The 27,868-nt window shown below is 45.8% G+C and overlaps 1 protein-coding gene across 1 annotated transcript; it reads left to right on the forward strand.

Annotated features, from left to right (window-relative positions):
• The first annotated feature begins 52 nt into the window (after window positions 1-52).
• FAM83C (family with sequence similarity 83 member C) lies at window positions 53-27,848 on the forward strand. The gene is made up of 4 exons (XM_075517402.1): window positions 53-638; window positions 8,433-8,600; window positions 13,077-13,201; window positions 26,460-27,848. The coding sequence occupies exons 1-4, from the start codon at window positions 84-86 to the stop codon at window positions 27,400-27,402; spliced, it is 1,791 nt and encodes a 596-aa protein (XP_075373517.1). The 5' UTR covers window positions 53-83; the 3' UTR covers window positions 27,403-27,848.
• Window positions 27,849-27,868: the final 20 nt, after the last annotated feature.

Genomic DNA, 27,868 nt, shown 5'->3' on the forward strand with positions numbered 1-27,868 from the left:
AAGAGGGCCAGAAAAGACCTGGAGTCGGACAGAGAGGACAGAGAGTCCTGGAGAGGCACTTCTTAGCATCAACAGCTCCGGTCATGTTCAACTACCTAGCAGTAGAGGTGAGACCCCAGTTCCACCGCAGCTATGGGGGCCAGCAAGGGGTGTCTGGGCCACTGAAGAGTCGCCTAGAGCAGCTGAAGAAGCCGTGGTGGAGGGAGCCCACCCCACTGGTGCTCCAGCACAGTGAAACAGCCAGGCTTGCCATAGATGCCTTTCTTGAGCAGGGGGAACGCGGCTACCTGAGTGCCATCGCTGAGGAACGGGAACTGCCTTTTCTTTCCACCCTGGACATGGAATATATAAGCCATCAGAGAAACCAAAGCTTTCCAGATACCAATGCAATGAAAGACAAAGAGGCTGACCCTGGCGATGCAGACACTGGAGACAGGTCCTCCCTCAACTCTGAACTAACGTCTGGCACCTACTTTCCGCTCATGTCTGATGTGCACCCTCCAGAGCTGGAGCTGGGGTGGCCAGGGACGCCGCTCCTCACGGTCTCTGGCCAGACTCAAGCCACTGTGATTTTCCAAAGAAACAAAACTAACAGCATTAAGGATTTGCTCCGGTCTCTGATCAGCCGGGCACGGGCGGTATGTATAGAGCTGTGTCCCTTGAGTGGGGTCTTGTGCCACAGCACCCCAGTCCTGGTGGCTGGTCCCGCACCACACGCTCCAAACTGTTGCTGCTCTCTAGATGTCTGGCATGATGTGATTGCTTTTTCTCTAGCAGATCGGTAACTGTTCCTGCTCCTTTCCTTTCCTGTAATTTCTTTCCGCCTGGGATTTCATGTCATACAGGCAGTGCCCTTTAAGGCACTCTGTGTCTGTATTTGCGGGCATGCAGAGCACTGTACCAAAGCCTGGAGCAAGTGAGTGGCAGGATGTGCAGCGTTAACGCTTAGCTGTGCTCAGCTGGCAAGCGTGCACCAGCCAGCCCTTCTGCCCTCTGCCAGGGAGTTTGCACGGCCAGGGCTTTTCTCGACCCCCGGACATCTTGTTAAGCAGGACAAGAGGATACCACTGGTGAGTTGCTGTGGGGGAACATAGGACCTGAGTAAACTTGTGGGACTGAATATCCCTGCCTGTGGTTTGAAGTAGGTTAGAACACATCATCCTATCTTCTAGACTTGATGTCTGTGCCTCTCTGAGGATGAGTAAGATCAGCCCCTTTTGCCCCATTGCACAGTTTCTGCTGGGTAGAGATTGACAACCCTTGGATGTAATAACTGGACAACTACAATACTTGCCTACCAAGCGCAATCCCAGCATGAATTTACTCACTAAATTGTGCTCCTTCTTGTTTCTTTTTACTTTGCCACTATACTGTGTACTAAAGCAGCAGCCCGGACAGCTGTGTATCAGACACATTTTCAGTTTTTATTGTCTTTGTCCTCTTTATGGTTGTTTTCATCTGTTCCATGTCAATTTTCTTTTGTAGTATTTCAATAGCATTGTGATATTGAGTAAATTTTTAGTGCAAAGTTCACTTTTAACCAGTCAGCTTCTAGGCAATTTTTCTTATCACTCCAGTAGCTTCTTATTTAACTTTACAGTCACTCCTTAAATTCATTACTGCCTACTGCAGAAAGTGGGAGATAAAGAATTGTTAAGCCTGGACTTCAGCTGTGTCAAGAACAAGCTGTTTCCGGGCAGACTGAGCTATAAAGTGTTATCTTCTATCACCATCTGCAGAGTTGAGCAAAGTTATGTTGTCCCCAGCAGATGAAACTGGGGCCATGCAGCAGCTCAGATTGCTGTGCAGCATCATAACATCGTCAAAGAAACACGTGTCATTGAACTTTGGGCGTGATACGAGGTAAATGGGGATCTTTTTTTCTTTTGTCCAAAAGAAGATCGTTTTGCCACGCAAGCTACTGCTCAGTTGTAAGCAGCCATCGCTTCATGCCTGAACTTCTGTGGCACCTTTGTAGGCAAATACAGGAAGTTTTGTCCAGGAAGTAAGTGACAAATAGCTCTGTTTGTCCTTGCAGGCAGCTGATTTATGATATCTTAAATGATCTGAAAAGTCCTGTGACACTGCATCCTTTTCAGCAATGGGATTAAGACATAGTCATGGCAGAATGCACAAAGTAAATGACTACCAAGAAATGTCCTCTTGTCACTTAGCATGTGTCCCGGATCTCTGACGATATTATGATCCTTTAAACCAGAAGAAAAACATCTTGCTGCTTTCTCAGTTCACAGGAACTTCTCTATTGCTGCAGGGAGGTTGCCCAGGCAATAGGTGCTTTACTGTACTTTAAGAACATTTTGAGCTTTTTACTTTTTTTGCTTGGCTTGCAGAAGCACTGACAATCTTCAGCCCTTTATGTTCAAGCTGGGGATTTTCACGCAGTGTTTTTGACTGTTGTGTGAAATGCGAGAATGAGTTTTCAACCATCTTACTGTTTTATTACTGGTGTTTTACTGGCTTCTAGGTTAGCAGCTCTGGCCAGTGCTTCCCATGATTAACTCTATGATTGATGGCAGCTCCAGCTCATTCACAACCCAGTTACACATCTTTAAGTAGTTACTGAGTCATTTTGCTCATCAGACCATCCAAAAGGATGCTACCTGTGTGTCTTTTAATGACAAAAGAGCAACCAGAGGTAAAAACATCTTTTGCTTGAAGTGCCAGTAGCAACTGTGCGGAGAACCACTTGCTTTTTTGCTTTTCAACTGCTGTTTCTGCATTTCAAATATTTTCTCTGCTAGACTTTAAGCTCCCATCATATATCCCTCCTTTACAGTGTTTCTCATCCTGTGTGCTTACAGCTAACATAGAAGGGGGATACAGTGCTGGTGGGATGTGGGAAAGACGTTGAGATCCCTGAATGCCTTTCCTGGGTCCTGTAGACAGGAAGGTGTGCGTCTTGAAATGTTGTTTCCTGTTTTCTCCTGTACAGTCAGACAGAACAACATCAGCTGACGTATTTTGCAACAGCATATTTGTACTGACAAATCAGCAAAAAGGGCATTTGTTTTATTGGTACCTTTTGCTGGTTCAGTTTGTCTTTCTACTTAGCTGTATTTAACCAGCTGTCTTTGAAGATGTATTTTCAGATTTGAGCTTTTCTCTCTGCAGACATAAGAAGATGCAGCGCAGCCACACCTTAGCCTTCATTTGATAATACTATTACAATTTTTCTTTTGTTGGATGAGCTCCAATCTATTTTGAACTGTCCATGCTTCTTCTTTCACCCCTCTTGTACAACTCTGACACTGGCTGCACGTGTGCATTTACGTGTGATGGTGGAAGGGTCCCTGAGGGTCCCCCAGAGAAGCAATGTGTCGCTTCAAATGGCAACACTACGGTAATGACCAAAACCACACTGCTATTGGCAAATACTAGTAAAACCAGCTGTGCTGGTTAGAAACCAGACAGATGGCAACCCCAGTGGGGTGCTTGTAAGTGCTGTAATTCCCAAAGTGATGACTGCAGTAATTGCTGAATTGTGAGTTTCCAGAAGTGGATTTAGAAATGTCATGATTTAACCCTACAGTGGCAAGGTGTGAATTTTCTAGAGCCTGTGGGGCAGCTGTGTCTTTGCAATGTCCTGACCTGCCAAGGCTGTGCCATGGGCTTGGAGGCCGTGATCAGCGTGGTGAGGAAAAGAGATGCTCTGAGCCAGCCCCAGCCTTGCAGGTCCCACCACTGAAACCAGGGGGCTGGAGGCACTGGATGTACATTGCTTAGGTTTGTAAGGCCAGATTGACTTAAATGCCCAAGGCTTTTAAATGTGAGACATGAGTTTTCAGGAGGCTGAATTGGAGATGATACTTAGGTACCTAACTTCCACTGCCTTATAGAGCTGTTGGAAATTATCTTTGAGGCTTCAAACCTCACTTTTGTGACAATACATTCTTAGGAGGCTTCAAGGGGAAGACTTCCAGGGTCTTCTTCCCCCAAAACTTCTTGGCTTTGGGGTTGAGCTGATGTTATTGTAAGAGCTGCCTGCTTTCTTTACCAAGAGGTTATGGTGATCTGAGTGGCCCTTACGGTTGTCCTGTGGCACCCATGCTTAGAATGAGCAGCCCCACCATGGGTGCCTGCATCTCCACCGTGTGAGGCTGTGGCAGGGCACAACTCCCCTCTCCCCACTGCAATGCTCCTCGCTGCAAACTGCAGTGGTCATGGGGCTGCCAGCCTTCTTGCCCAACATCAGCTGTGGGTGCTTGCCAGCACCACCAGGAGCAACTCTACCCAAATCCCTCCTGCGAAGGGGTCACATGTAGGGAGGCCATGAATAGAGCCATAGCCTGTTCCACCTCCTGATGCCAAGCGAAGATCTGCTTTGGAAAACATGAGTCTGACTATCACACAGGGCTCCACCTCGCTTGCACAAGCTGGCGTCCCACTGCCTGGGGCACTTGCTCCTGCGCTGATGCCAGAGCCCTGCCACAAGGCTGCCAGGAGATGCAGGTCTGCCTGGCAGCCAGCTGCATCCAGCCCAGGGCACTGGGTGCCACGGGTGACTGTGCCACACGCTGCCGTGCGCAGCCATGCTGCTGCCTGCTTAGCCCCATCCCTCTCACAGCAAGCACTGCAGACTGGCAGTGCTGGTTTTGGGCAAGCAACAGTCCCAAACTCTGCCAAAGCCTGTGAGCACTAGTTGAGAAAAGCGAGATGGTGTGGACCTTCTGTGCGCGCTAGGCTCAAGCAGTGCCTCTGAGCCTGTGGGGTCTGGAGACAAAGGAGCATCGGTCTCTCTTGACTCCATCATATTGACTTCCCAAGCCAAGTTTAGATTGTCTCCAGGGCCAAGCCTGCCTCAGACCTAAGCCTGAGATGAGCTGGAATATCATGAGGCAAGTGTGGCTGAGAGGGACTTGCTTGAGGCCTTACACAAGGTTTGGGCTATAGTTTTTTCTTGGTCATTAGAGGATGGGTGGCCCATCAAGGTCATTCACCTAAATTGCCTTTGGTCTTTGGCTGAAGGCCAATGTGGAAAAACATGGTGAAGACCTGCTTTTTTGTGCGGGTCTCAGTGGTACCTAATGCTGATAACCCAGCAGCAACATTAATTTGGGAAGTTGAAGATGCTTCTCACTGCTTTTGGAGCTCTTCCAGGGCTGACTATGCTGTCCATGCCAAATGGGCACATTTCAGGAGGGGAGAAGAGTTTGCCAGAGCCTCATAAGGCTTCTGGAAAGACAACACTGACGAGGGCTACAAAAGAGGTGCCCTTCGGAGTCAGGCTCTGAAGCCTGTATCTCCCAGGGCCAGGGTGAGAGTGTAGAGTTGTGGTTTTGGCCTGGACAGTAGGAATGATTTTTAGCTCTTGACGACAGCTGCCTTGTGTCCCACGTGGATGCTTGGGATCACACCAGCCTCCAGGAAGGTCCTTCCCCAAACCCTGCTGTGGTGAGCTGGGCCTGGGGTCTTCTGCAAGATGTTGAAGACCGATGACAGTGTGTAAGCCATCATCACAGAGATTGTCTCTGGGGAAAAATCAGATAGAGCCAAGAAATCTCGTCCATCTGCAAAAGGGATAAATCCCCAAGGGAGCAGGAAGGAACCTTTTGGCGTTGCTGCCCTCCTCTGCCACGGCTCTGGTGCAGAGGGTCTCTCCATGGTGCGTGCAGGCAGAGCGGGGCTGAGAGCAGCCAGCTTGCCAAGCAAAAGACTGGGCAGGAGAGCATGGGGAAGCCAGCGGGGCCCCGCTCTGCCCATGGCAGCTGCCTCCACTCAGCACCTAGGCCGTGAGTATGAGCCTGGAAAGAGGCAGTTTATTAATGAAAACAGAGCAGAAGAGCTACTGGGCAGTGGGCGATCTGGGGCCAGTGTGCCAGTCTGGAGCAGAGACATAAGCCTGTCCCCACGTCCAAGGACAGTGATACTTGGAGCTCCTCCACTCTTTCCTGAAGCTACTCCAGGTCAGACCCATGAACGTGATTCAGCTTGTTCCTATTTAAAGCTTGAACCACTGCACGCGTAAAAGTTAACCTCACTACTGTCCTCTGCATTTAACTCTTTGAAGAGGAGCAGCTGAGCAGAAGTGGCAGAGGAAAGCTCAGCCTACATGGTGATTTGGGCTATGGAGAATTGCATTCATGGCCGTGCTCTAACACAGACAGAGGTGTTTCAAAACAGGATTCCTACCTCCTCACGGGGTGCACAATGAGCAACAGAACAAACTCTGTCATGCATTTTGTGTGCAAGGTGTAGCGCAGGGCATGAACATTGAGTAGCAGGGTAAAGTAGGCCACTGGAGCTTCACTCCAAAACTCAGTGCTTTTTGGGTCATCTTTATTTCGGCATCCTCCACTAGGTGCAGAATCTCAAAATCAAGAGTTATGCACACAACTTACAAGTACCAGTTACCTTATTCACTGCTAAGATATGGTAAAGACTGGGACTAAAGTACTTGGTCAGTGTCGTGGTTTAACCCCAGCCGGCAGCTCAGCCCCCCCCAGCCGCTCGCTCACTCCCCCCCAGTGGAATGGGGGAGAGAATCGGAAGGGTAAAAGTGAGAAAACTCGTGGGTTGAGATAAAGACAGTTTAATAGGGAAAGCAAAAGCCACACACACAAGCAAAGCAAAACAAGGCATTCCTTCGCTCCTTCCCATGGGCAGGCAGGTGCTCAGCCATCTCCAGGAAAGCCGGGCTCCATCATGCGTAACGGTGACTTGGGAAGACGAACGCCATCACTCCGAACGTCCCCCCTTCCTTCTTCTTCCCCAGTTTCTGTACTGAGCAGGACGCCCTACGGGGTGGAATAGCCCTTTGGCCAGCTTGGATCAACCGTCCTGGCTGTGCCCCCTCCCAGGCCTTGTGCGCCCGGCAGAGCATGGGGAGCTGAAAAGTCCTTGACCAGCGGAAACGCCACTTAGCAACAGCCAAAACATCAGCGTGTTATCAACACTGTTCTTAGCACAAATCCAAAACATAGCCCCATACTAGCTACCATAAAGAAAATTAACTCTACCCCAGCCAAAACCAGCACAGTCAGTCGTTCCATTATTTCTTCAGCTTTTGAAATGAAGCTGGCCTGTCGGTAAATTCTTCACTACTTTACCTTTTTCAGTCCCCCAGTGTGTTGCCATCTTCCATGAGTTCTCAGTGTTAACTGTTAATGGTTCAAGGTCTAAGTCACTGGATTGCTCTGCAAGAACCCTCAGGTGAAGTGTGTCAGGCCTGACAAATCATCCAGCTCAGCAAGTGCTCTCCTGCTGTTCCTTCCTTCTCCAAGATGTCCTCCTGATTCTTATCACTAATGGTGACAGCCAGCAGATGGATCCCAGCAGTTCCTTCCTGATCCAAATAATGGCTGCTTTGATGTTGTCTGCTGGCAGCCTCACCCTGTGAGGAACAGTGGAACAGCTTCTCCAGTCACATCTTAATCTATTTATGGTTGATTTTCCTTGATCTGTTGTTCTGGTTGCAGGTCATACTGTACTTTGAATTTTCTAGTTCTGGGTCAACTCACTTGCAGCAGGTACTTGTCATGACCTACCTTCCATTTTCTGTATTTTCCTTCCAGTTTTTGGAGAATTCATTTAGCCAAGATGGTCTGCTGCCTCCCATCCCATCTCCACAGTGGGATGGGTTGCCATGGCCTTCTTCAATCTCATTCTTTAAAGAATTGACAGTTCTCTTTAAAATTCTTTTCATTCTTAAAACCCCTCCCTTGGAGACCTTATCTTGCAAGTCTTCAGTTTATTGAGATAGATTTTCTTGAATTATTTTTTTTTAATAATGTTAGTGTTATTCCCTCTTCCTACTGTTAGGTTTCATAACTATCACTTGCATCCTGGGCTGCGTTAGTGAGAGCGCTGCCAGCAGGGAAAGGGAAGGGATCCTTCCCACACACGTTATTCTACGATTTTGTCTAGTCGCCCCTAGGATGTAATCCTGGAACAAGGACATGTACATACTTGATCAAAATACCTTCTCCCTTACCTGGCAGTATGTCCTTTCTGAAAAAAAATGATACTTCTTTATATTAATATGCTAATCATCTATGGATTCACTCATACCGACTGAATAATGATTTTGGTCAGTCTCAGCTCTTCCATTTATATGCTGTATTTCTGGCATATTTGCTTAAGGCAAATGCATACTTGTTGCATCTATGATATTCAGAGTTTGTGCACATGCATTACCCTTTCAGCTATTTCTTTCTGTGAGTGACAGATGAGACACGAGGTAGGTGGATGGGGAATGTCGTCACAATTATTAAAAGTGATTTTATCTGCCACGGTGGGGTAAGAGCTGTTAAATACAAAGGTCCAGAAGCAATCTCCACTCATGTGGCCACAGACGCTCAGTAACTCAGGAGGTTTGAATACTTAATTCATAGTTTAAAGCACAATTCACTTGGGCATGAGATTTCAACAGTCTCTTGGTTTCCCCCCCCCCCCACCTCTTTTTTCCTGGCTAGGTCATAGCGATTGTGATGGATCTGTTTACAGACATGGAAATACTGTGTGACCTGCTGGAGGCCTCAAGCAGACGGCACGTCCCTGTTTACCTGATCCTGGATGAAGAGTACTTGAAGCATTTTTTGGAAATGTGCAATAAAATGGCTCTTACTCAGGACAGCTTCCCAGTAAGTTTTCCGTCACAGACTGGATATGATAAACAGGTCTTGGAATCGGTAAAAGCCATGTACCCTTTGTTCTGTTCCCTCTGCCTGATCCCTAGGACCTATCCCTTCTCCCACTGTCCCAGGCTGAGAGACCATGGCTGTTTGGTCTAGGAAATCGAGATCTGTCTGGAAGAACAAGGGAAGGAGTGGAAGAGCCTCCCAGTCCCATATCTTGATGTTTTGTGGTCCTCATTTCAGTTTTACACACGAGAAGTGCGAAGTCAAGGCCAATAAGATGCAGTGCATTACTGAACGCTTTGCTGGGCTGGTGCAGATAGGCAGGCAGACAGAGGTAGACCAGAAAATTTACGTTCACGTGGACCTGCATCATCTCCTTTCCTTGTCCCCTCTCAGCCCCTGCTGTAGGACATAGAATTGCAAGACTTAAATTGCTCATAGTTCCGATCCCTGGGCTCAGTTTAGATTCTGGCCAGAGCTGCCGTAGTGCAGTAGCTGGGTGCGGAAGGGAAGCAGTGAGTCCCTCCAGATGTCCTGATGCAAAACCTACCATTTCCTCCTAGCCCTGCTGCACTGCCTCAATGTAAAACCACATGTTAAAAATATCATGTTAAGATCTGCTTTTAGGCTTTGAGATTCAGTTGTGGGTTCATGAGGGACTTGTGCAGAGCCTGATTCCCCCCTCAGTGGGATGCCCATCAGCATTGGTGTGTGGTGCCCAGAGCAGGCAAGCAATAAAAATTAATGTGTCAGTGCGACAAGCTCTCTTAGGAACTTGCAGACTCAGAAATGCACCCCAGTATCTTGGTGCTCCCTATATAGCCCTTCTGGCTACCACCTATCAATGGAAGTTGGGTTTTTTGTCATTTGTTAGTCCTGCAAGGCCAGCAGTCCTGGGTGTGCTCCTTCACTGGGTGCATAGGATTCCCTGGAGGACTGATTCTCTTCCAGCCACCAATTTCGTAGGTTTTCCCTTCATCTTGGTGGTGAACGCTTGGAAGTTATCTGGTTACCTCAAAACCATTGTTAACTAAAAAACAGGCTAGGGAAAATGCAAAAATAATGTTTTACAGCATTCAAAATAGATGCAGTTGCAAATATCTTAATTTCCCCTCATTTTTAACCTGTCTACACAAAGATTAATTTAGAGAGACTTCCTTCTTCCCCTGTGTTGGTGATGCTCTGTCCTTTCTTGCTTCTCACAAGCCAGACCCATTTCATCCTGGCTCTTGAGAGGGCAACTGTTAAAGAAAACTGCTTCATGCTGGAGCATGTTTGCTTTCATAAACAACTGCATCACTGAAGTCACCTGGTGGATCCAGATAAATTCCATCTCTCCAAAATTTATTTTATTTGCTTCTTATCCAAGAGCCTGGCCATTGTTTTTAATTAAAATTAGAATGAGTTTATATCCACGGAGATGTCTGCATCTCTTTGTTAGACCTGATGTCATGCCTTGTTAATCAACACTTGCCTCCCCCATTCGGTGACTCATCGGCAGGTCTCAATGTGAAGTGCCTCTTAAGCTGATGCATCTCAAGCAGTACGTTAGCAAACACGCTTGATATTCACATCTAAGTGGAATGAGTGTACATATTTTATTCCTGGCTCTGAGTTGTGACAGGATGTGACGGTAAATCTCCATTTGGAATAATTGGTGACAATTTGGGGTTTAATGGGGAATTTGGGGCAATAGCCCCTCCAGCATCTTACTTCTAAGAACAGAAGTTCTAAGAATTGTCTGAGCCTGCTGGTGTCAAATCCTGGTGCTGAACATCAGCAAATCCCGCAGTGGTGCATCGAGCATTGGCAGCGGTCACAGCAGAAGACTGAACTGTTGCATTTTTTTCAAATGGCCATCTGCTGAACCTAAAACTACTGTCTAAATGGAGTGAGAGTGGTACCTGGCAGTCTGGCTTTCCTGCAAGACTGCAGGATTCTCGTGTTGTTTGGACAATTCAGGGCCTAGATTGCCAAGAGGAAGAAGAAGATGGAAAAAATGAGCCAGATATCAGAAACTCACCCAGCCTTGGAAAGGATAGAGGGAGTGAAGAAATACTGTGGTGACAAATCTATGGGATATCCCTTACCTGAAGTGATTTTAACTTCCCTGGTGGGGAAGAGGAAGCTCCTCCCAGTGAGAACTAGTACTAGTAAAACCTCAGCACTGGAAGAAAAAAAATCCCCATGTTGACTGGCCACAGGATTAGAGGAACACCTCCCCAAGATCCAGTGTGTCTTGCTCTATATCAGCAACTTGTGGTGGCCTTTCAGAGTATCACAGGTTAATGCAAGTTGACAGGGACCTCAGGAAGTCATCAAGTCCAACCTCATGCTCAAAGCAGCATCACCTGTGAGGTCAGACATAGTTGCTCAGGGCCTTACCTGGCCTAGTCTTGAAAAATCTCCAAGCATGGAGACTGCATAACATCTCTGGGTAACTTGTTCCAATGCATAACTGTCCTTATGGGGAAAAAGTTTCTCCCTTCTCATAGGTGACAGATGAGAACATGTTCTGGGACACAAGAAGGCAACAAGTGAGCGCTGCAGTGCAAAGATTCTGAAGCTTCAGCTCTGTCCCTGCGAAAAGTTTCTATGAACTCAAGAGAAGACTGGACAAGTACTTGGAGAAGAGGTCCGGGGGGGGTCCCACTAAGACAAACCACAAGAGACTCAGGAAATGCCCCAGCAGAAAACAGAGTCAGCATCAATATTAGGGACAGCATCATAAATGATTGCCTTCTTCCTGCTCTTCCCCAGCTGCCATTGCCCACTGTGAGAGGTAGACTGTGGGTCAGATGGACCCCAGTCTGGAGGAGATTTGCTGCTGTTATGAAGCCCTGAAGGCAATGGTGTCCTTGGGAGGGCGGGGAGACTTCCTCAGTGCGATGTGAGAGTCAAGCCTTTCCCACCCTGCTGCAATGAGCTCCCCAGCAGATGTTTCCGGGAAGCCCACCTCCTGCCCGCAGGGACTCTGACGGAAGAGGAAAGCCCGTCAGGAATGGAGTCACCTACTGTAGGGTGACTGCCTCCTGCTCTTCACCCCCGAGGCACAACTTCCACGCCATGAACCCCACGTGAGGCCAGAGACTGGGCGAGCCGGTCCCTGGCTGTGTGCAGGCAGCCTGGGGAGCCCACGCGTGCTCAACCTGCCCGGGAGGAGGAGGGGAGAAGGGGGCGCAGCGAAGCCCAGGAGCAGCTCCTGGAGGGGCGGCAGGGACGTGGGTCTGCGCCCTGCGGAGAACATCTGTAGGCAAATCACAACTATTCGCGCTTGTCTTTCGTCTGCAGCACTGGCTGTTACACAGTGCTGTGTCTGGCCAGACTGAAATCTGCTGCATGGCGGAGGGGAGGCTGCCACCTCCACCAGGAACGCCCGCCGGCCATGGGCAGCACCCACCTCTGCCAAGAGGCAAAATGGCCCCGGTGGCGTGTGCGGCCCGTACCAACTGCCGTGGATCTTCGTCTTTTGCGGGGCCGAGATGAGGGATGAGCAGGGATGAGCTGCCCACAAAGGGATCTGCCGGGCCACACGCAGGTGGTGACAGTTTGTGACAGCTCCTGGTGTGCCAGAGCCGCTGCAGGTGGCTGGGGAGCTGGCCTGCAGGGCAGTTAGGGATGATCTGGCAGGGCCAGCGAAGGCGCAGCCTTAGGGATGTTTGTTTACATACGAGATGTTTTGTTTGGCACTGTGTCATATAGACCAGGCCAGTAACTGTTTCCAGTGACTGTTCTCCTCTTCTGCCTTCCCCAGCTGAGGTGCAAATAACTTTTATTATGGGAAAAAAACTCACGTTACGAAAAAGTCTCCTGATGGATACTGAGAGCCTTATTTCCCGTTTTGTACTGGGCAGTCGGTTTTACAGGCCGAAGTTGTATCGGAGAAGTTCTTTGCAGTCTTTAAAACAGATGAGGATCAGGTCTGCACAGCAGCTGAAAATTTTAATATCGTTTTAAAATATACTGATAAAAGGCAATTCTTAAAATGTAGACATACCTTTCTGTAAATCTTTTTTATTAAGCAATATTTTGGTTTTAAGAAGCCTGTCACTGTATAAAATCAGAACAGCACATTCGATGGATTAGAAACTGGCTAGTTATAAGTAAAAATTTAGTTTAAATGCAGAGCCATCAGCAAGTGTGGTTAATTGAATATTATCAATAATCTGGAAGAAATTGTATAGTCTTACATGCTTCAGAAATGATCTGTAGGCTCATAGGATTATCCAAATTTTTTTCAAACCAGCATTTGTATCTAAGTGCAACTTGTTAATATTTGCTGGTATTTTTCTCTTCTAGAAGCAGATGGTGTGACAAAGTATTTGGTATGTAGAAGCCAAGAAAAACTTAATGCCTTGCTGCATTCTACGTCTGGAAGCAGAGCTTCTGCTTGAGGGAGTCCATCAGTGATGCATAAGGGAACATTTCAGTTTAGTTCAATACATGTCCCCTTGCCAACTCTGCTTTCTTTGGTTTCAGAACATGCGCATAAGATGTCTGAGTGGAGACACATATTACAGCAAAGCAGGCAAGAAATTTGCAGGCCAAGTTCTGGAGAAATTTATCCTGATTGATTGTGACCAAGTTCTTGCTGGTACATACAGGTAAGAAAAAGTAGGAACTACTGTGACAAAGACTGGTGACACTGAGAAAATACACATTACCAAAATACTGGATAATGTAGCTCTTTTTTTTTTTCTCCATGATAATGATACACTGGGTTTCTTCTTCATTTTCCCTTATAAATGTCAGGTTTCATTTTGGTGCTTTACCTTCTTCTACTCCATCCTCTTGCTCTTACCTTGCTGTTTAGCCTTCAGATAGCATTAACTGCTTGTCTGCCAACATTGACACTTCCTGGACACATCTCTCTGTGAGTATCGCTTCATTTCTTAAAGATGTAAAAAATGTTCTACCAGGTCAGATGATGCTCCACCTAGCCTAGATTCTGACTCCAGCCGATGCTGTTTAGGGAGAGCAGCCCGAACTGCTCTCTGTGGTCCATCCCCCTCGTCCTCCCACAGCATGTGCAATCGTTGCATACATCCCTACTTATTCCCTTCAGCACCTGTTCTGTACCTATGGTCTGTGAATTTGCCCTAACTCATTGTCCGTTCTAAACCGATCTCCTACTAATTTCATGAAGTGCCCTTAGTTCTAGTGATGCAGATTGGTAAAACAGCTGTCCTACATTCAGCTAAGTCATTGCTTTCACAGTTTTCCAAGCCTCCAATCTTATCCGCCCTCCCTGCCCTTTTCTATCTAAAGTGAAGACCTCGGCCTTTTCAGTCTCTCCTCGTACGGCAGCTGCTGCATCCCTCAGTCATTTTAATTATCTTTCGCTGCACCCTCTCTAACCTCGCTATGTCCTTCTTGAGATGCAGAGACCAGAACTGTATGCAGCCTCCAAGATATGGCTGCACCACGGTGTTACAGAGGGTCAAAATGATGCCCTCTGCTTTGTTATTATCACCCCTGCTGACATTCATTGAATTCATTGAATTCATTGAATTCAACATTCATTGAATTTTTTAGCTGCCACTGCACACTCAGCTGATGATTTCAGAGAACTGCTGACGATGATTCTGAGTTCCTTCCTGAGCTGTTCCAGGTCCGGCATCACACAGGCCCGATACAGATAATTTTTCCCTATGGGTACACCCCATTTTCCTACACTGAAGTTCATCTGCCACATATTTGTCCACTTGCTCAGTTCTGTGAGGTCCTTCTGGGTTTCCTTACCTTCAGTGAGGTATCCAACCACCTGAAGGAATTGAGGATCCCCTGCAAACCTGGGGATTTCACTGCACCCTTCCATGCCTGAGGTCACCCAAAACCAGCCCCAGCCCCAGTCTCTGCGGCCTCACTGCTGACTCTTACCCATGCTGAAAAATGACCATTAAACCCTACCCTTTGCATCCTATGCTTTTGCCAGCTCTCGGTCCATAATGAGACCTTTCCTCCATGCCTGTGGTGACTTAGTTTCTTAAAGGGCTTTGGTGTAGAACCTTGTCAAAGGCTGTTTGAAAACCCAGAAATATGTAGTTGGCTGGTCCCTTTAGCCATGTGCTCACTGGCTCCCTCACCAAACTCCAGCAAGTCTGTGAGGCAGGGCTTGCCTTTACAGTAGCCCTGCTGACCTTCTTCCAAGAGGCTGTGCTTCTCCATGCCATCAGTCATCTTGTTTTTCACAGCACTCTCTGCCATGTCCCAGGGCGGAGGTCAGCTCCAGTGGTATGTGGGCCTCAAGATTATGTCCAGAGCCCTCTCTGTAGATGGGATCATACTGGAAACCTCCCAGTCCTCAGCAAAGCAGTCTTTGCAGTGGCCCTGGTACACAGGAGTGAAACACGTCTCGGTGTCACCAGCATTAGCAATGGATGCAAAAAATTCATTGAGGTTCTCTGCTGTGGTCTTGCCATCACTGAATGCCCCTTTTGACCCATAGGTCTCAAATGGGGCCCCCAATTTCTTAACTGCCAGTACAGCATTTTTGAACAACCTACAAGCCATAGTCATCTTGGGTTTTTTGGACTCCTCCTTTTCAGCTCTTTTTTGACTAATTGCTGCATTTTTACATAGTTACCTTTCTTGAAATTGAATACCCATGTGCTGCATTTATTTAGATTGCTCTCTCCCACTACAGAGTTAAAATTGTGTTGTGAGCGTTTATTACAAATGGGCTCTTCCACTTCTACCTCTGGAACCGAGTCTTATGCATCATTCCAGACCACATCCTGAATAGCATCTTTTCTTGTGGGTCAAACAATTTAGACTAGTTAATTCTGGCAAGTAATAATTTATTGCTTCCAAAAAGTTTTTCTCCACAGCTCATCCCAGTGAAGCATTAACCTAGTATGTATATGAGTGGATGAAATCTCCCACTATTACTACCTGTCCTAATTTTGCAGCCTCTGTAATCTCAGTTAACATTGTCTGATCAGCATCACTGTTCTCATCAGAGGGTTGGGAGTACTGTTCTTGTATTACATTTTTATTACTAGACTCTGAGTTTTCCACCCACAGATCTTTCCCACAGTATTTTCACGCTGTTGCGCATCACGTTATCTTTCACAAACAGTGCAGCTCCCCAGGACAGACTGTTCTGATATTTCTGTGAATTTGGTGCCCTGGCAATACTTTATTCTCCTTCCACCAGGTCTCCTTGAACACTGTTCTCCCTCTGCCTTTCTCTCTCTTTCCCATCTCCCAGCCAGCACATGCTGGACCCTCAGTCTACCGGTGTCCTCATCAGTGCTGTAGCTCCAAGCTGCACCTTCTCCTCTGCTTCTGACTTCATCATCTCCTAGTGTGGAGGTCTCACCTTAGCAAACTCTGGCAGTGAAAAATGGAAGTACTTGGTTGAAACTGGTTATGTAGAGTCTCTAAACAAACAATATGGAGAGCAGCGTCTGGCGGCATTTTGACCATTCTAAGACACGTATCTAAGAACAATGGAGTGAATGACTGCCTGGAAACATCTGTCCATCTCCATTGACTGCAGGGGGCAGGGATTAGATAACTGAGAACACTCATTTTTGAATGGCTAAAACTGAGCATGTGTCAGCTGGACTGAACTCCACAGCTGGAGGAACAGCTTATTTCCCTGTGGCCCAGAGCCAGGGTATTGCTTAGAACGCCGATTCAGTTCTCTGGGTCAGTTCCTCCTTCTGCTGTTCTGGGGCAGGGATTTGGGTCTGCGATGTGCTCTCTTGCTATAGATCTCTGTATAGCTGAAACTTCGTGAGTTCTGGACGATAATTATTCAGTTGAATAGGGTCTTATATCTGATTCTCTGCTGTCCCAGTAAGCACGTGATGTTCTGGACTAAAAGAAACAGTCTCTCTTTGTGGAATTTGTTCCACAGTGGTCAGAAACGCTTCCACAGGAGAAAATCAGGAAGTCTGCTACTGGGTATACTGCAGCCTGGTGCTATACCTAGTATAGCAGATATTTAGATTACTCTCCCTGCAGATGGGAAAGCTAGATTCAAAGGATGAGAATAATTACTGAGTAAAGCCAAAGATCCAGGATGGATCCAGGGGTGTCTCGGGATGATGCAGGAAAGAGGGTAAGAGTGTTCTTACCCAGTGGCAGGTTTTACAGTTCAGCAGTCTTGTGTGCAAGGATCAGAGGTTTCAGAACCTCCGGGGTTATATGTTGTATGTGCTTCTTTATGTTCAATTTGCCATAGGCGACTTTTTCCCACCATGGTTGGCCTTCATGATACCCTCTGGCAATGGGTTATGCAGTTTATGTTTTGTGTGAAGAAGTGATCCATTGTATTTACATTAGACCTACTGCTAGATAATTATATTTGATGCCCCCAGATTCCCATAACCTGGGCACAGTAAATCACTGTTTCCCATTTACTTTCTTGACTGATCATCCATGATTTTGTCCTCCTCCATTATAATCCCTCATCTGAATCATCTCTTCTCCAGCTGAAGTATCCTGGGCTATTCAGTCATTTCTCATGCAGGAGATCTTCCAGGCCTTTAATCATAATGTCTGTCTTTTGTGAGACGAATTGAACCAGAACTGCATGACGTGGTCAAGATATCCCCACCCACTACACTTTAGCATTGTAGTATAGTGGCAACTTCTGTCTTTTCCTCTGTCTCTGTTCTGGCAGTTCCTAGTCTGCCGTTTGCCTTTTTGACTAGTGCTAAACATTGAAATGATCATTTTTTTTGAACTGTCCATGGGAACCCTGACCTCTTTCCTAAGTGTTAATATCTGAGAACTCATCAATATACAGAGACCATCAGGGTTTTTGCAACAGTTTGAGTTTATTGACATTGAATTTTGTCTATCATTTTGTCACTTATTCAGCCCATACCATAAGATCCTCTTGCAGCTTCTGATTATCCAGTTTTCTTTTGGCCACCCATGATAATCTTGTCATGAGCTCTGACACGGACGGTTTCTACCATTTTTCAGGACTTTTCTGAATATGTTGAACAGCAGCAATCCCAGCACAAAACTTGTGGGATTCCAGTGGGTAAATTAAAACTATTGCCAGCTCTTGTATCGCATCTTTAATCAACTGTTACTCCTCGGGAAGACCTTCCTTTGTACTTCATGATCACTTAATTTTTCTAAGAGTCCTTGCTGAATGACCGTGTCAAAATCTCTTTGAAAATTCAAGTATCCAACATCAAGCAGATCATATGCATCTGTGTGCTTGCTGCCTCCTTCAAAGAACTGCAAGAGGCTTTTGAGGCATGGCTTCCTTCCACAAAAACATGCTTAGTCTTCAGCATTATGATTATAGTTATTTATGCATCTAATAATTTTAGTCTCTATTTGCTTCTACCAGTTTGTTCAGTATGGAAATAAGACTGGCTGGCTTGTAGTTTTCCAGGAGCTCTTTAAAAGGTTCACATTTACTACTTTCCATTCCTCTGCTACTATGTTCAATTTTAAATGATAGGTTATTCACTGGTTAATAATTGGAAAATTGCTGACTTCCAGTTTTTGAAGGCTGTTTAATATTTTCCTTTAATGTGCCTTTTAACTATGGTGACTTTTTGGATGTTTTAAAATGTCTCTATTTTGATAGGTACATTTTCTCTGAGACTCTAATATAGCATCTTTAAACAATCTTCATGCTGCCTCAAGCTTTTAACCTTTTTAGTTACTCTTTTAAATTTCTTTTTAATAGCATTCCTCACTTTCTCTTTTAAGTTAAGTATTACTGTTGTGGATTATTTCAGTCCTGAAAGAATATTTGATATGGGTACGTCATGGTTATTTTTTTGCCGAGTGGCCTTTCCAAAGAAACTTTCTGAACCGGTAATGTTATTTCTCCTTTTGTTGGTTTTCTGGTTAGTTTCTCCAAAAAGCAGTCATTTATGAGTCAAAAAGCCCCCATTCAACATGGGTATAACTGAATCTCCCTTTATTCCTCTGCTTTCTGCCTTCTTAGCCTCTCAGCGCTTCCTTAGCATGGCATATTTACCATCAGCACTCTGCTCAGAAAGTTCACAGTATAGCCCTAATACTATTTTTTTCCTATTTGGGAGTGGAATTTTAATCCAACAGGAATATATTTCATTTGTTGATATATCATTTACCTTATATGACTTTTTTTTTTTTAATGTATTGTGCCACTGCCCCAGCAACATATCCTCTATTTGTCCTTTCTGTATAATTTCTACCCTTGCAGTTATACTGTTCCTTGATTTTCTTCTACCCAGTAAGTTTCTGAGATGCCTCCTGTGTCAGAGTCATCATTTCAGCTCAGGTATTTGACAACATCTATCTGTTTCTTTAGCTCATAAAATTTATGTATGCATGTAAATATTTGTATCTGATCTGGTTGTTCACCGCTGTGCACTTTTCTAAACACAGTTTTATTTGTTCAGATGTTCTTCATTGATTCTAATTTCTTACCTAAGTGTCATTGATTTCCATCCTGTCCTTATATCAGAACACAGTTTTCTTGCTTTTATTCCTAAGGTAAAGTGGGCAATCTCAAACTGTGTGGCCTTCTACACATCACAGCTTTGCTCCAGATTCCAATTTAAAGCCTCCCTATATCTTCTGCATTATATAGTGCAGCAGCCAGGTTTCATTTAGGTTAAGATGGAATCCAGCTTGCTTTATAGAGTCACTATGTTCCTACAGTTTTCCATTTCCTTATGATTCTACCATCCTTTCCCTAACATAATTTCCCTAACCATGTCCTGTAATGCTTTTAGACTTCTCTGTCCCATTCTAAGCATGGAAGAGGGAGCATTTTATAAGGCTACCAATAAAATCCTGATCTTTTTTAGCTTCCTACTTAGGTGCTTTTATTTTACCCCCGAGACTCATCCTATCTCTTTTTATGTCAATGGGACCTATACAGACATTGACCAGTGGCTTCTCTGTAGTGCTCCATAACTTAGATCCAAATGTCTCTACTATCCTTCATCCCAGCAAGCAACTCACTCTTCATTCCTTGCTGTCATCCTGCCTGGGCATTGAATCATGGAGGACTACATCTGTGTGCTGTCTGTCTCCTATGGACACCAACACAAATTTAGTACCTTCCGTATCGCTTGGTTTGTGCAACCTGGGGACAGTTACCACGCTGACCGTCAGTTGTCTCTTTTCCAGACTCAGCATCTCCTGTTTCTCAGAGGATTCAAGTCAAGTGAAAGGATTATGCATGTCTTGTAGGCCACAATGTAGTTCATACACCCCCAGGATGTTTGCTTTTTTTCCCCAACAATGTGACACTACAGATGTGTGTTTTTCTTAAGACGTACTCTAACCCCCAGAGCTGCTGCCTACTCATTCTCCAGCCTGTATTTGTGCACCTGATTGTGACTGCCTGGAATGTATTTTCTTTGAATGTTTTCCTGTTGAACTGCATCCATTTTTTTCAGAACCTTTTTCAAACTCATATCTGTGCAGTCCCTCTCCATTGGATATGATTTGTGAATTTAATGAATGTACACTCTTCCATTATTTAGGCTGCTCATGAAGATATTGGATAGCACCAGAGCCAAGGAGGTAGATCCCTCTAGAATTTTAATACATCCTTCTACATTGACAGTGGATCCAGATGTCTAGTCTCTCTGCATCCTTTCTTGCAGAGGGGTATTTTCCTACTCTATCCCTGACTATTCAGGTATTCAGTGTCTTCTAATTCTTCAGCTGTAAGAAGAAACTCTTTTCTCCTCAAATGTGTGCTCAAATCATGCCTGAAATCCATTTTTAGTCTCTAGTTACATCTCTAGCCATCAGATTCTCTGTTCTATGAGCCCTATATGCAGTATTACGTGCATGCAACGAGAGCAGTATACATACTGACGTTTCTGTATTGAACCCCATATGTTGATACTGTTCTCTGTGCTGACATTTTCCTCGATAGTTTTGTAAAAGCCCTTCTTGTTTTCCAAAATACTCTTGGCAAGCTGAACTCAGTCTGATATATTGCTGCCTATTGGTATGAATCAGGCACATTTTTGGAGAGTTTTCTAAATATGGGAACCAAGCTCACTGCTCTTATCTTAAACAACTGTAGGCAAATTAGTTTAGACCCCTCAACTCTTAGGTGTTTATTGATTAAGTATTTCCCCGTGTTTTCCACCTTTAACATTATATTTCCTCTAAATGAAGACAAGGAGAAAACAGGGTTCATTGAGATATCTAGGCAAAGCAATAATCTAAAATCCTAAATATAATTATATATCTAGTTATTTAGTATTATTCTGGGCACCAGAAGAAATGGTGTGCTTCTCTGAGCACTTATTTAACAGAGCGAAGGATATGAAGACATTTACTAATGCAGCAGATGGGAGGATCCTAAGGGCAAATGGGGCTAGAGCTAAACAGGATCTTGAACAGGAAAACTAGAGCAAACATTTTCCAGGTTAGGACTAGAGAAAAGAGGTGGTATAGTCAGCCTGAAAGGGAGTTACGTGGCTGTTTGAGTTGCCTTAGACGAGATTAAATTTCTCAGCTCAAAATGGAAGATGGTCAAAGTATCGGTATGTGTCCTGCCACTGGCACAGAGAGGAAGGAGCTCATTGTTTCCTATATTGTAGTGAAAGAAACTCAAGATTTGGGGTTGAAGCTGACACGACAACTGAAACTGAAAAATGAGAGGAGAAAGTTGAAAGGATTACAAAAGCTCTGCACCTGGCTTCAGTACAGAGGAAGAAGAAACTCAGTACATAAGTGTTTGGCAATGGACAGGTAAAGCTACATGGCTTTGAAGCTGGAGGAGGCTTGGAATTTCTTTAAAAGAAAGGTGCTCATACTCTTAGGTATCCATGTCCCAGGCAAGAGGAAAGAGCTTGTAAGAGTGTGTTCCAGATCCAACTCAATGAACAGTCACCTCAAGAAAGAAATTATAATTAAGCAGAAAGTGAGTGCATAAGGAATGGAGAGCATAGTGTATCAGCAAGGAAACCCCAGGCTGATAGGTACAGCAATAAAGTGAGCATTGCCAGAAGATAAGCTATATATAACCTTGCGGAGCACACCAAAGCAAAGAGGAGGAAGTCCTCAGGTGTATAAATAAAAAGTGAATCCAGAAGAAAGAGACAAGGCATGCTGCTGTAAGGATGAATAAGAAATAGATAACTGAGATGGGATGCCCAAATTAATTGAATACATTGCACTGTTTTTAATCAAAATGAAGATGAAAAATGAGGAGCGGAAATGATTTCAAGTGCATTGGAAGCAAGCTTAAAGAGCTTACTACAATAAAGTCAGATTATTGTCATCTTATCAGAGAAAATGTCACTTGAAATTAAAGGGCTAGTAATGAGTGTTACGCAGTAGCTACATTTAGCAACGACCGAAAATGATACACATAAGTTTGTACTGGCGTACAGAAAGAAAAGAATGCCTTGACAGCCAAAGAGACAGAAAAGCAATAAAAAGGAGTAAGAGAAACTGCTGAAAGACGCAAAACACCTTCTGCTGCAAATTGGTACCTCATCAGGGGTTAACAGCTGAAGCAGGGAAGCTGAGTGTGAAGAACTGCGAGTCACCTGCACAACACGGCTGCAGAAAGGCCACTGCAGCCCCGGCCCGGACGGCAGCTTTAGAGAGGGGCACGCACAAGAGCTCATCCCGTTGTCGGAAACGCTGCTGAGGCCGAGGCTCCGGCTGACCCGCCGCAGGGGGCCCTGGCGCCGCTGGGGGCCCTGGCGCCGCTGGGGCCGCTCCGGGGGCCGCCCCCGCTCGGCCCGGGCCGGAGCGGCGGGGCCGGGCTGGCGCGGCCCGACGGGCGGTGGGGCGGTGATGGTGCAACTCCATCTCCTGGGCAGAGGCTGAGCTGCACGGGGTCCCGCAGGGTTCCTGCTCCGGAGGGTCTGAAAGCAAGGTGGGGAAGGGGTCCTGTCCTACAGCGATCCTTTCCCCGGCTCCTGTAGTTTGTGCCCCAGGGTGATTCAGAACTGGATACCGGATCTCTCTGTGCAGCAGTTTGTTATGGAAAAAATAATGGCGGGAAAATCCTAGCACTTTTCGAAACTCGCTTGAACTTTTAGCATTCGCAGTGGCCTGCAGCGAGGAGCTCCACAGCTTGCCTGCGTGTTGTGCCGTGCAAGGAAGTACCTCTTCCTGTCTGTTTTGAATTTGTAACCTGTTAACTTCATTCCATATACCAGAAGAGACCAAGAATGATCATTCCCTGACTATTTCCTCCATGCTATTCATGGAGGAAAAGACCTTTAGGCAGTTTGTAGTGATGGGAATAGCCATGGCTGGCAAGGCCACATCATCCCATCATGGACACCTGTACTATGGCAAGGAGGAGGGCTGTGCCACTGTGGGGACTTGGATGATTCCTTCCAGGTCCCGTCGTGACACCGAGTGGGCAGGCCCCCATTGGATCAGCATGGGAAACTGGGACACGGTAATGCTTGGACTGGGGAAAGAGCCACAGGAGTCATCAGTGGCAGGGACAGTCATGAGGCCAGGGGAGTGTATTGCTGGATCTGAGGCTGCTCCCCTTACAGGGGAAAGGACAGTTCACGTGGATGAGAGGAGACGGCTGGGTGTATCCATCTTGTGCGTTTCTGTAGGGAGGCAGTGCTTGGGTCAGAGGGTGCTGGGAGAAGACAGAAAGTGGAAATCACTTCATCCGGGGAGGGAAAGAAAACCTAAGCAAGACCTGTTGTTTACCTCCTGCTAAAGTGAGGCCAGAGGCCTTGATGGGTAGCTGTTGTGATGTTCCTGCTAGACCATTTGAGTCTGAGACATGAGACCTCCTAGCCAGAATGAGGAGGGCAAACATGACCACTTGCACAGCTCTGTTTCCAGGTCTGCTGGCAACAGCGGTGCCAGGCTGGGTGAACAAGGATAGCAGGCATTATCCTCCACCTGGCTGACCAGGGTCCTCTCGCAGTTCACAGGACAATGCTCGCAGTGCGAGGGATGCAAGCTTGCCCCTCCAGAGGAGAGGGTGCTCAGCCCTCTGAGCGCATTTGTGGTTTTCAAGTGAACCACACTGTGGATTTGTGGGTTTCAAGGAGTTCAAGTGAACACAGGTGTATATGTGAGTGGAGTAGGTCTTGAGCTGGGATACGTCTAAGCACTGTGCGGTGCAGATGCAGCACTCTTGCGTAGAAGGGTAATAGCTGTAAGCAACGTGGACGGGAGCACCAGCACGCCTGGGAGCCAGGCAGCGCCCCTGGGATAGACGCCTTTGACAATGGCAATAAAGGCTACACAAAATCTCCCATCTGGACTCTTGGATTTCTTCAAAGAACTCTCACAGCTTTGTGAGAGATAACTTTCCTTTGCGAAAGCCACCTTTCCTATTATATCGTATTTACCTATATGGCCATTAATTGTATTCTTTAGAAGAGTCTCTACTAATTTGGGGCTTTGAGCAACCTGGTCTAGTGGAAGGTGTCCCTCACCATGACAGGGGCTTAGAACTAGATGATCTTTAAGGTCCCTTCCAACCCAAACCATTCTATGATTTGTGCTGTGCAGTTATGAGACTTAATGGTGTGGAACATTAAAAAAATTATATCTCATTAGCAACCTTCCACTCTTCTGATAACCAAGGCACTTTCAAGTGAGAGAGAACGCATCCTGGTTAGTAGTTGAGCGATTTCATCCTTGCATTCCTTTGGCGCTCTTGGGTTAATGTTACCTGGTCCTGCCAATTTGTTACGATCTGCTTTGTTGGTATGTTTTCTAATCTCTTCTACAGAGATTTCAACATGAGACGGATCCTCCCTTATGTTCTGTATAGAGATGGGTTCAGGACAGAGATCATCCCAAGCTCCTGTACAATAAACACTGATGCAGAGGAGTTATCTGAGCACTCCTATTACACACGGACCATGTGCTAACCCCACAGACAGCTGAATATTATTTCTTATGCCTCTTGCAATGTGTGAGCCAACCTTTTTGAAGGATGGGCTTTCTGGTCTTAATAGCTTCTCTTCTGTCATTTAGCCATCCCAGCTATTTTCTGTTTTTTTGGTTTTTTTTTTTTCCTCATGTGTCTCTGTGAAGTTGTATGCATTTGCTTTGAGCCTCCAGTATGTTATTTCTGAATACTCTTCATGCCACCCGCACAGGTTTTTCACTCTTTTGCTACTTCTTCTTACTTAATTTACCTGTTTTGATATTAAGCAGAAAAGTGTTGATCTTTTCATTTTATGTTGCTCTTTGGAGGTTGTGTATGCTGAGTGTAAGTATACTACTTCCTTCAAAACAACATCATGAACCTTAACAACTGCATACTGCTCAGGAACAAGCCAAGAGCTGGTTTTCCTACTGAAAGTTCCCAAATAGCTGTCTTGCAAAGTAAACATTGATGAGGTCCCAAAACATAGTGCCAGTATCTTGTCCTGAAATGACATTTACTTGAGAATAATTGGAATCGCCCATTACAATTGCTCTCCTATAGTTTCTGTGACTTCATTCCTGCTCTTGTCAAAGTCAGTATCTTGCTTTAGCAGCTGATAATGCAGCCCTAAGCTGGTACTTCCATCTGTGAAGGTTCTATTTAACACAATTAGTCTGCTAATCTGGTTTGACTATAGCAAGTATAAAAGAAGCAGCTGATGACTGGGATGACCAGGAGCCTGGGGAGCCTACTCTGTAAGAGAGGCTTCCCTGTTTAATCTAGGAAAATGAAGGTTGGGAGGAGAAATGTGGTTACTATCTGTAGATATATGGGGGGAGAGCTAATTAAGTTACGGTTTTGGCACAAAAAACAGGTAGGGTTAAACAGATAAGGAAAATATGCAGAGTGGCAATTAGAGAAAGTTTTTCCCCAGCTGGGGTAAAACATAATTCATTTTAAGGTGGAACATAACAAGTTCCCAGAAAAGATCCCAAGACATTGTACTGCAAGAGCAGGGACTAGACTTGCTGAGCAAAGGACTCGTGAACTTCTAACACCATGCATCTCTTAACTGGACGGCAAGGAAAAGATGGAGAGAGTCTGGGGAATCTCACAGCAATACTTACGGAAAACATCATCAGCCTTCCTGTCCTGAGGTATTTCTGTGGGGCTCTGGAGACCTCTGCTCCTCAAGGCAGTGCCCAAGATCTCTATTCCTCACCCTCCTGCCTCCCTAAGCAGCTCCTTCAAGTCCATCACATGTTGCAGTTGTTAAGGACATGAGAACATAGCTCCTGCCAAGGCAAGGGAAGAGAGCAGGAGACCAGGCATGCCTTGATATCCCCCCAAACAGTCTCCTCTCCCTCTGTGGAAGGTAAGGTTGCAGTGTACTGTGCTAGCCAGATGCTGAGTTACAAAGTCTTGCAATACAAGTTGGGCAGAAAGAGCCCTTCAGTGCCCCGGCTTTGTGTCTCATTGTCCCATAGCCACGCCATCTCCAGACAGTCGGAGCTCTCCTTGCCACTGCCTGCCTGATACAAACCATGCACACCACAGTAACCCCCTGCGTGGACAGACAAGCCTGCCCACAAACGGTTAGCTGGTACTCTCCAACACACGGATGGGATGGGGAATGGAAAACGATGGTTCCTTGCTTATGGGCAGAGAGCGCTGGCAAGAGGAAGCTGGAGAAGAAAAGGCCTGAAACGTGCTGCGGTGCTTTTTAGGCAGGGACCAGTTGCTGCTCTACATCTTTCATAAGGCTAAGGAAAACCGGCTGATATTTTTTGTTCATTGTTTATATTTTCATACAGTTCATTACATCACTGAGCTGAAATTAAATGACCGTTTTAGGGTTGTTCTTTTGTAATTATGTAATGAGTACATTCATCTCTACAAGTAATCTCAGATTTGCATACTTCAGAGAAAGTTTTAATGACATAAATTGGGTAGGAATACATCACTTGAACGTTAAAATCAATGCTAGGTATCTTGGCACTCTGTGAACTAAAGTTACATGTGGGTGTTTTTTTCTTTTTTCGCAGTTTCACCTGGCTTTGCAGCCAAGTCCACACCAGCCTGGTGACCCACTTCCGTGGTCAAATTGTTGCAGAGTTTGACAAGGAATTCCGGTACTTGTATGCAGAGTCCAGAGCAGTGACCAGCTTCTGTGTGCCAGATCCTGGAACATGCCTCTCTTCTCAGAATACCTCAAAAGTTGCCGACTCCCTTTTGAAACCCTCACAGGTGAATGATGCTGAAACCACAAGCCCCTCCAGCAGCCTTTCCAATGTAAGCATCAGAAGCATAAAAATGTCTCCCTTTCTGAAAAACTCCAGCTGCAATGTGCACCAGGAAAAGCAAGATTCAAGCTCTGATTCTGGTAATAAGAAGGGGAAGGAAGACACATCTCTGAAGCCCACTTGCCCTAAGCAGCAAGGAGAACCACCAGACTCACCAAACAGTCCTCCAAATAAATCCACCCCAGCCTTGTATCACAAATCAAGTCCCATGACAGCAAGGATATTCTTGCAGCCGGAGCCTTCCCCTGCCCCGAGCTCCAATAAACCTAGTTATCAAGGGGACAATAAGGCTAACAGCAGCCACTGCTCCCCACTAAGACAGGAGCAGACTTTGCAGTCCCTTTCGGAGGGTGCCAGTAGCAACGGGACAAGCATGAAGCAGAAGGGGCCTGCTGCTACGTCCGGGGAACCGACAGCAGAAAATGACAACGCTTTTTATGGGATGGAAAAAAGACAGAGTCCCGGACAAGGAAAATTGGACCTGCTATCCCCATACAACCCACTAAAACGAGATAAAAAGCCTGTAGTTCCTTGCTATGATAAACTCACTGAGGACATGCTGATGGAAAAGAACAGCGCGTATGGGGCTGAGAAAAGAATGACTCTTGGGCACAGTAAGCTGGATCTGATCACCAAGTACAACAAGTTAAAATCTAAACATATACACAGTCGGTTCGAACTCTGACCTGGGCCTTCGAGGTGTCCTTTGGTCTTATTTTCAAGTGGTTGCTTTTCCCCACCAATCATCATGTCTGGGACTTGAAATCGAAGTATGGGTGGCAAATTAGTCTTTTTCCTATTAAAAGGTGTCTGTGCTGTTTCTAATATATGCAGATGACGTGATTCAGATGAGATTAGCAAGTACAGTTCAAATTTTCAATTACAAGATCACGGCAGGAGAGAAAATGACATAAACATAATTCACACTTCTACATTCTTTTTACCCATTTAGGAAAGAAGCATTTCCCCCCAAATTTACAGCAAAAGCAGTGCTACAGCTGGAAACTGTTTGGCCACTGAGGTCTTCAGGGTGAACCCAGGTTCTCTTTGTACTGAGTGATTCCTCTCCCTGTATCCATGTGCTGAAAATGAAATGGTCGAAGGCAGGTTGTTAAAAATAAAGGAGCTGTTCTGCTGGAAAGAGCTGTTTT

Source organism: Mycteria americana, chromosome 14, assembly GCF_035582795.1.
Source record: "Mycteria americana isolate JAX WOST 10 ecotype Jacksonville Zoo and Gardens chromosome 14, USCA_MyAme_1.0, whole genome shotgun sequence".
Classification (NCBI taxonomy): domain Eukaryota; kingdom Metazoa; phylum Chordata; class Aves; order Ciconiiformes; family Ciconiidae; genus Mycteria; species Mycteria americana.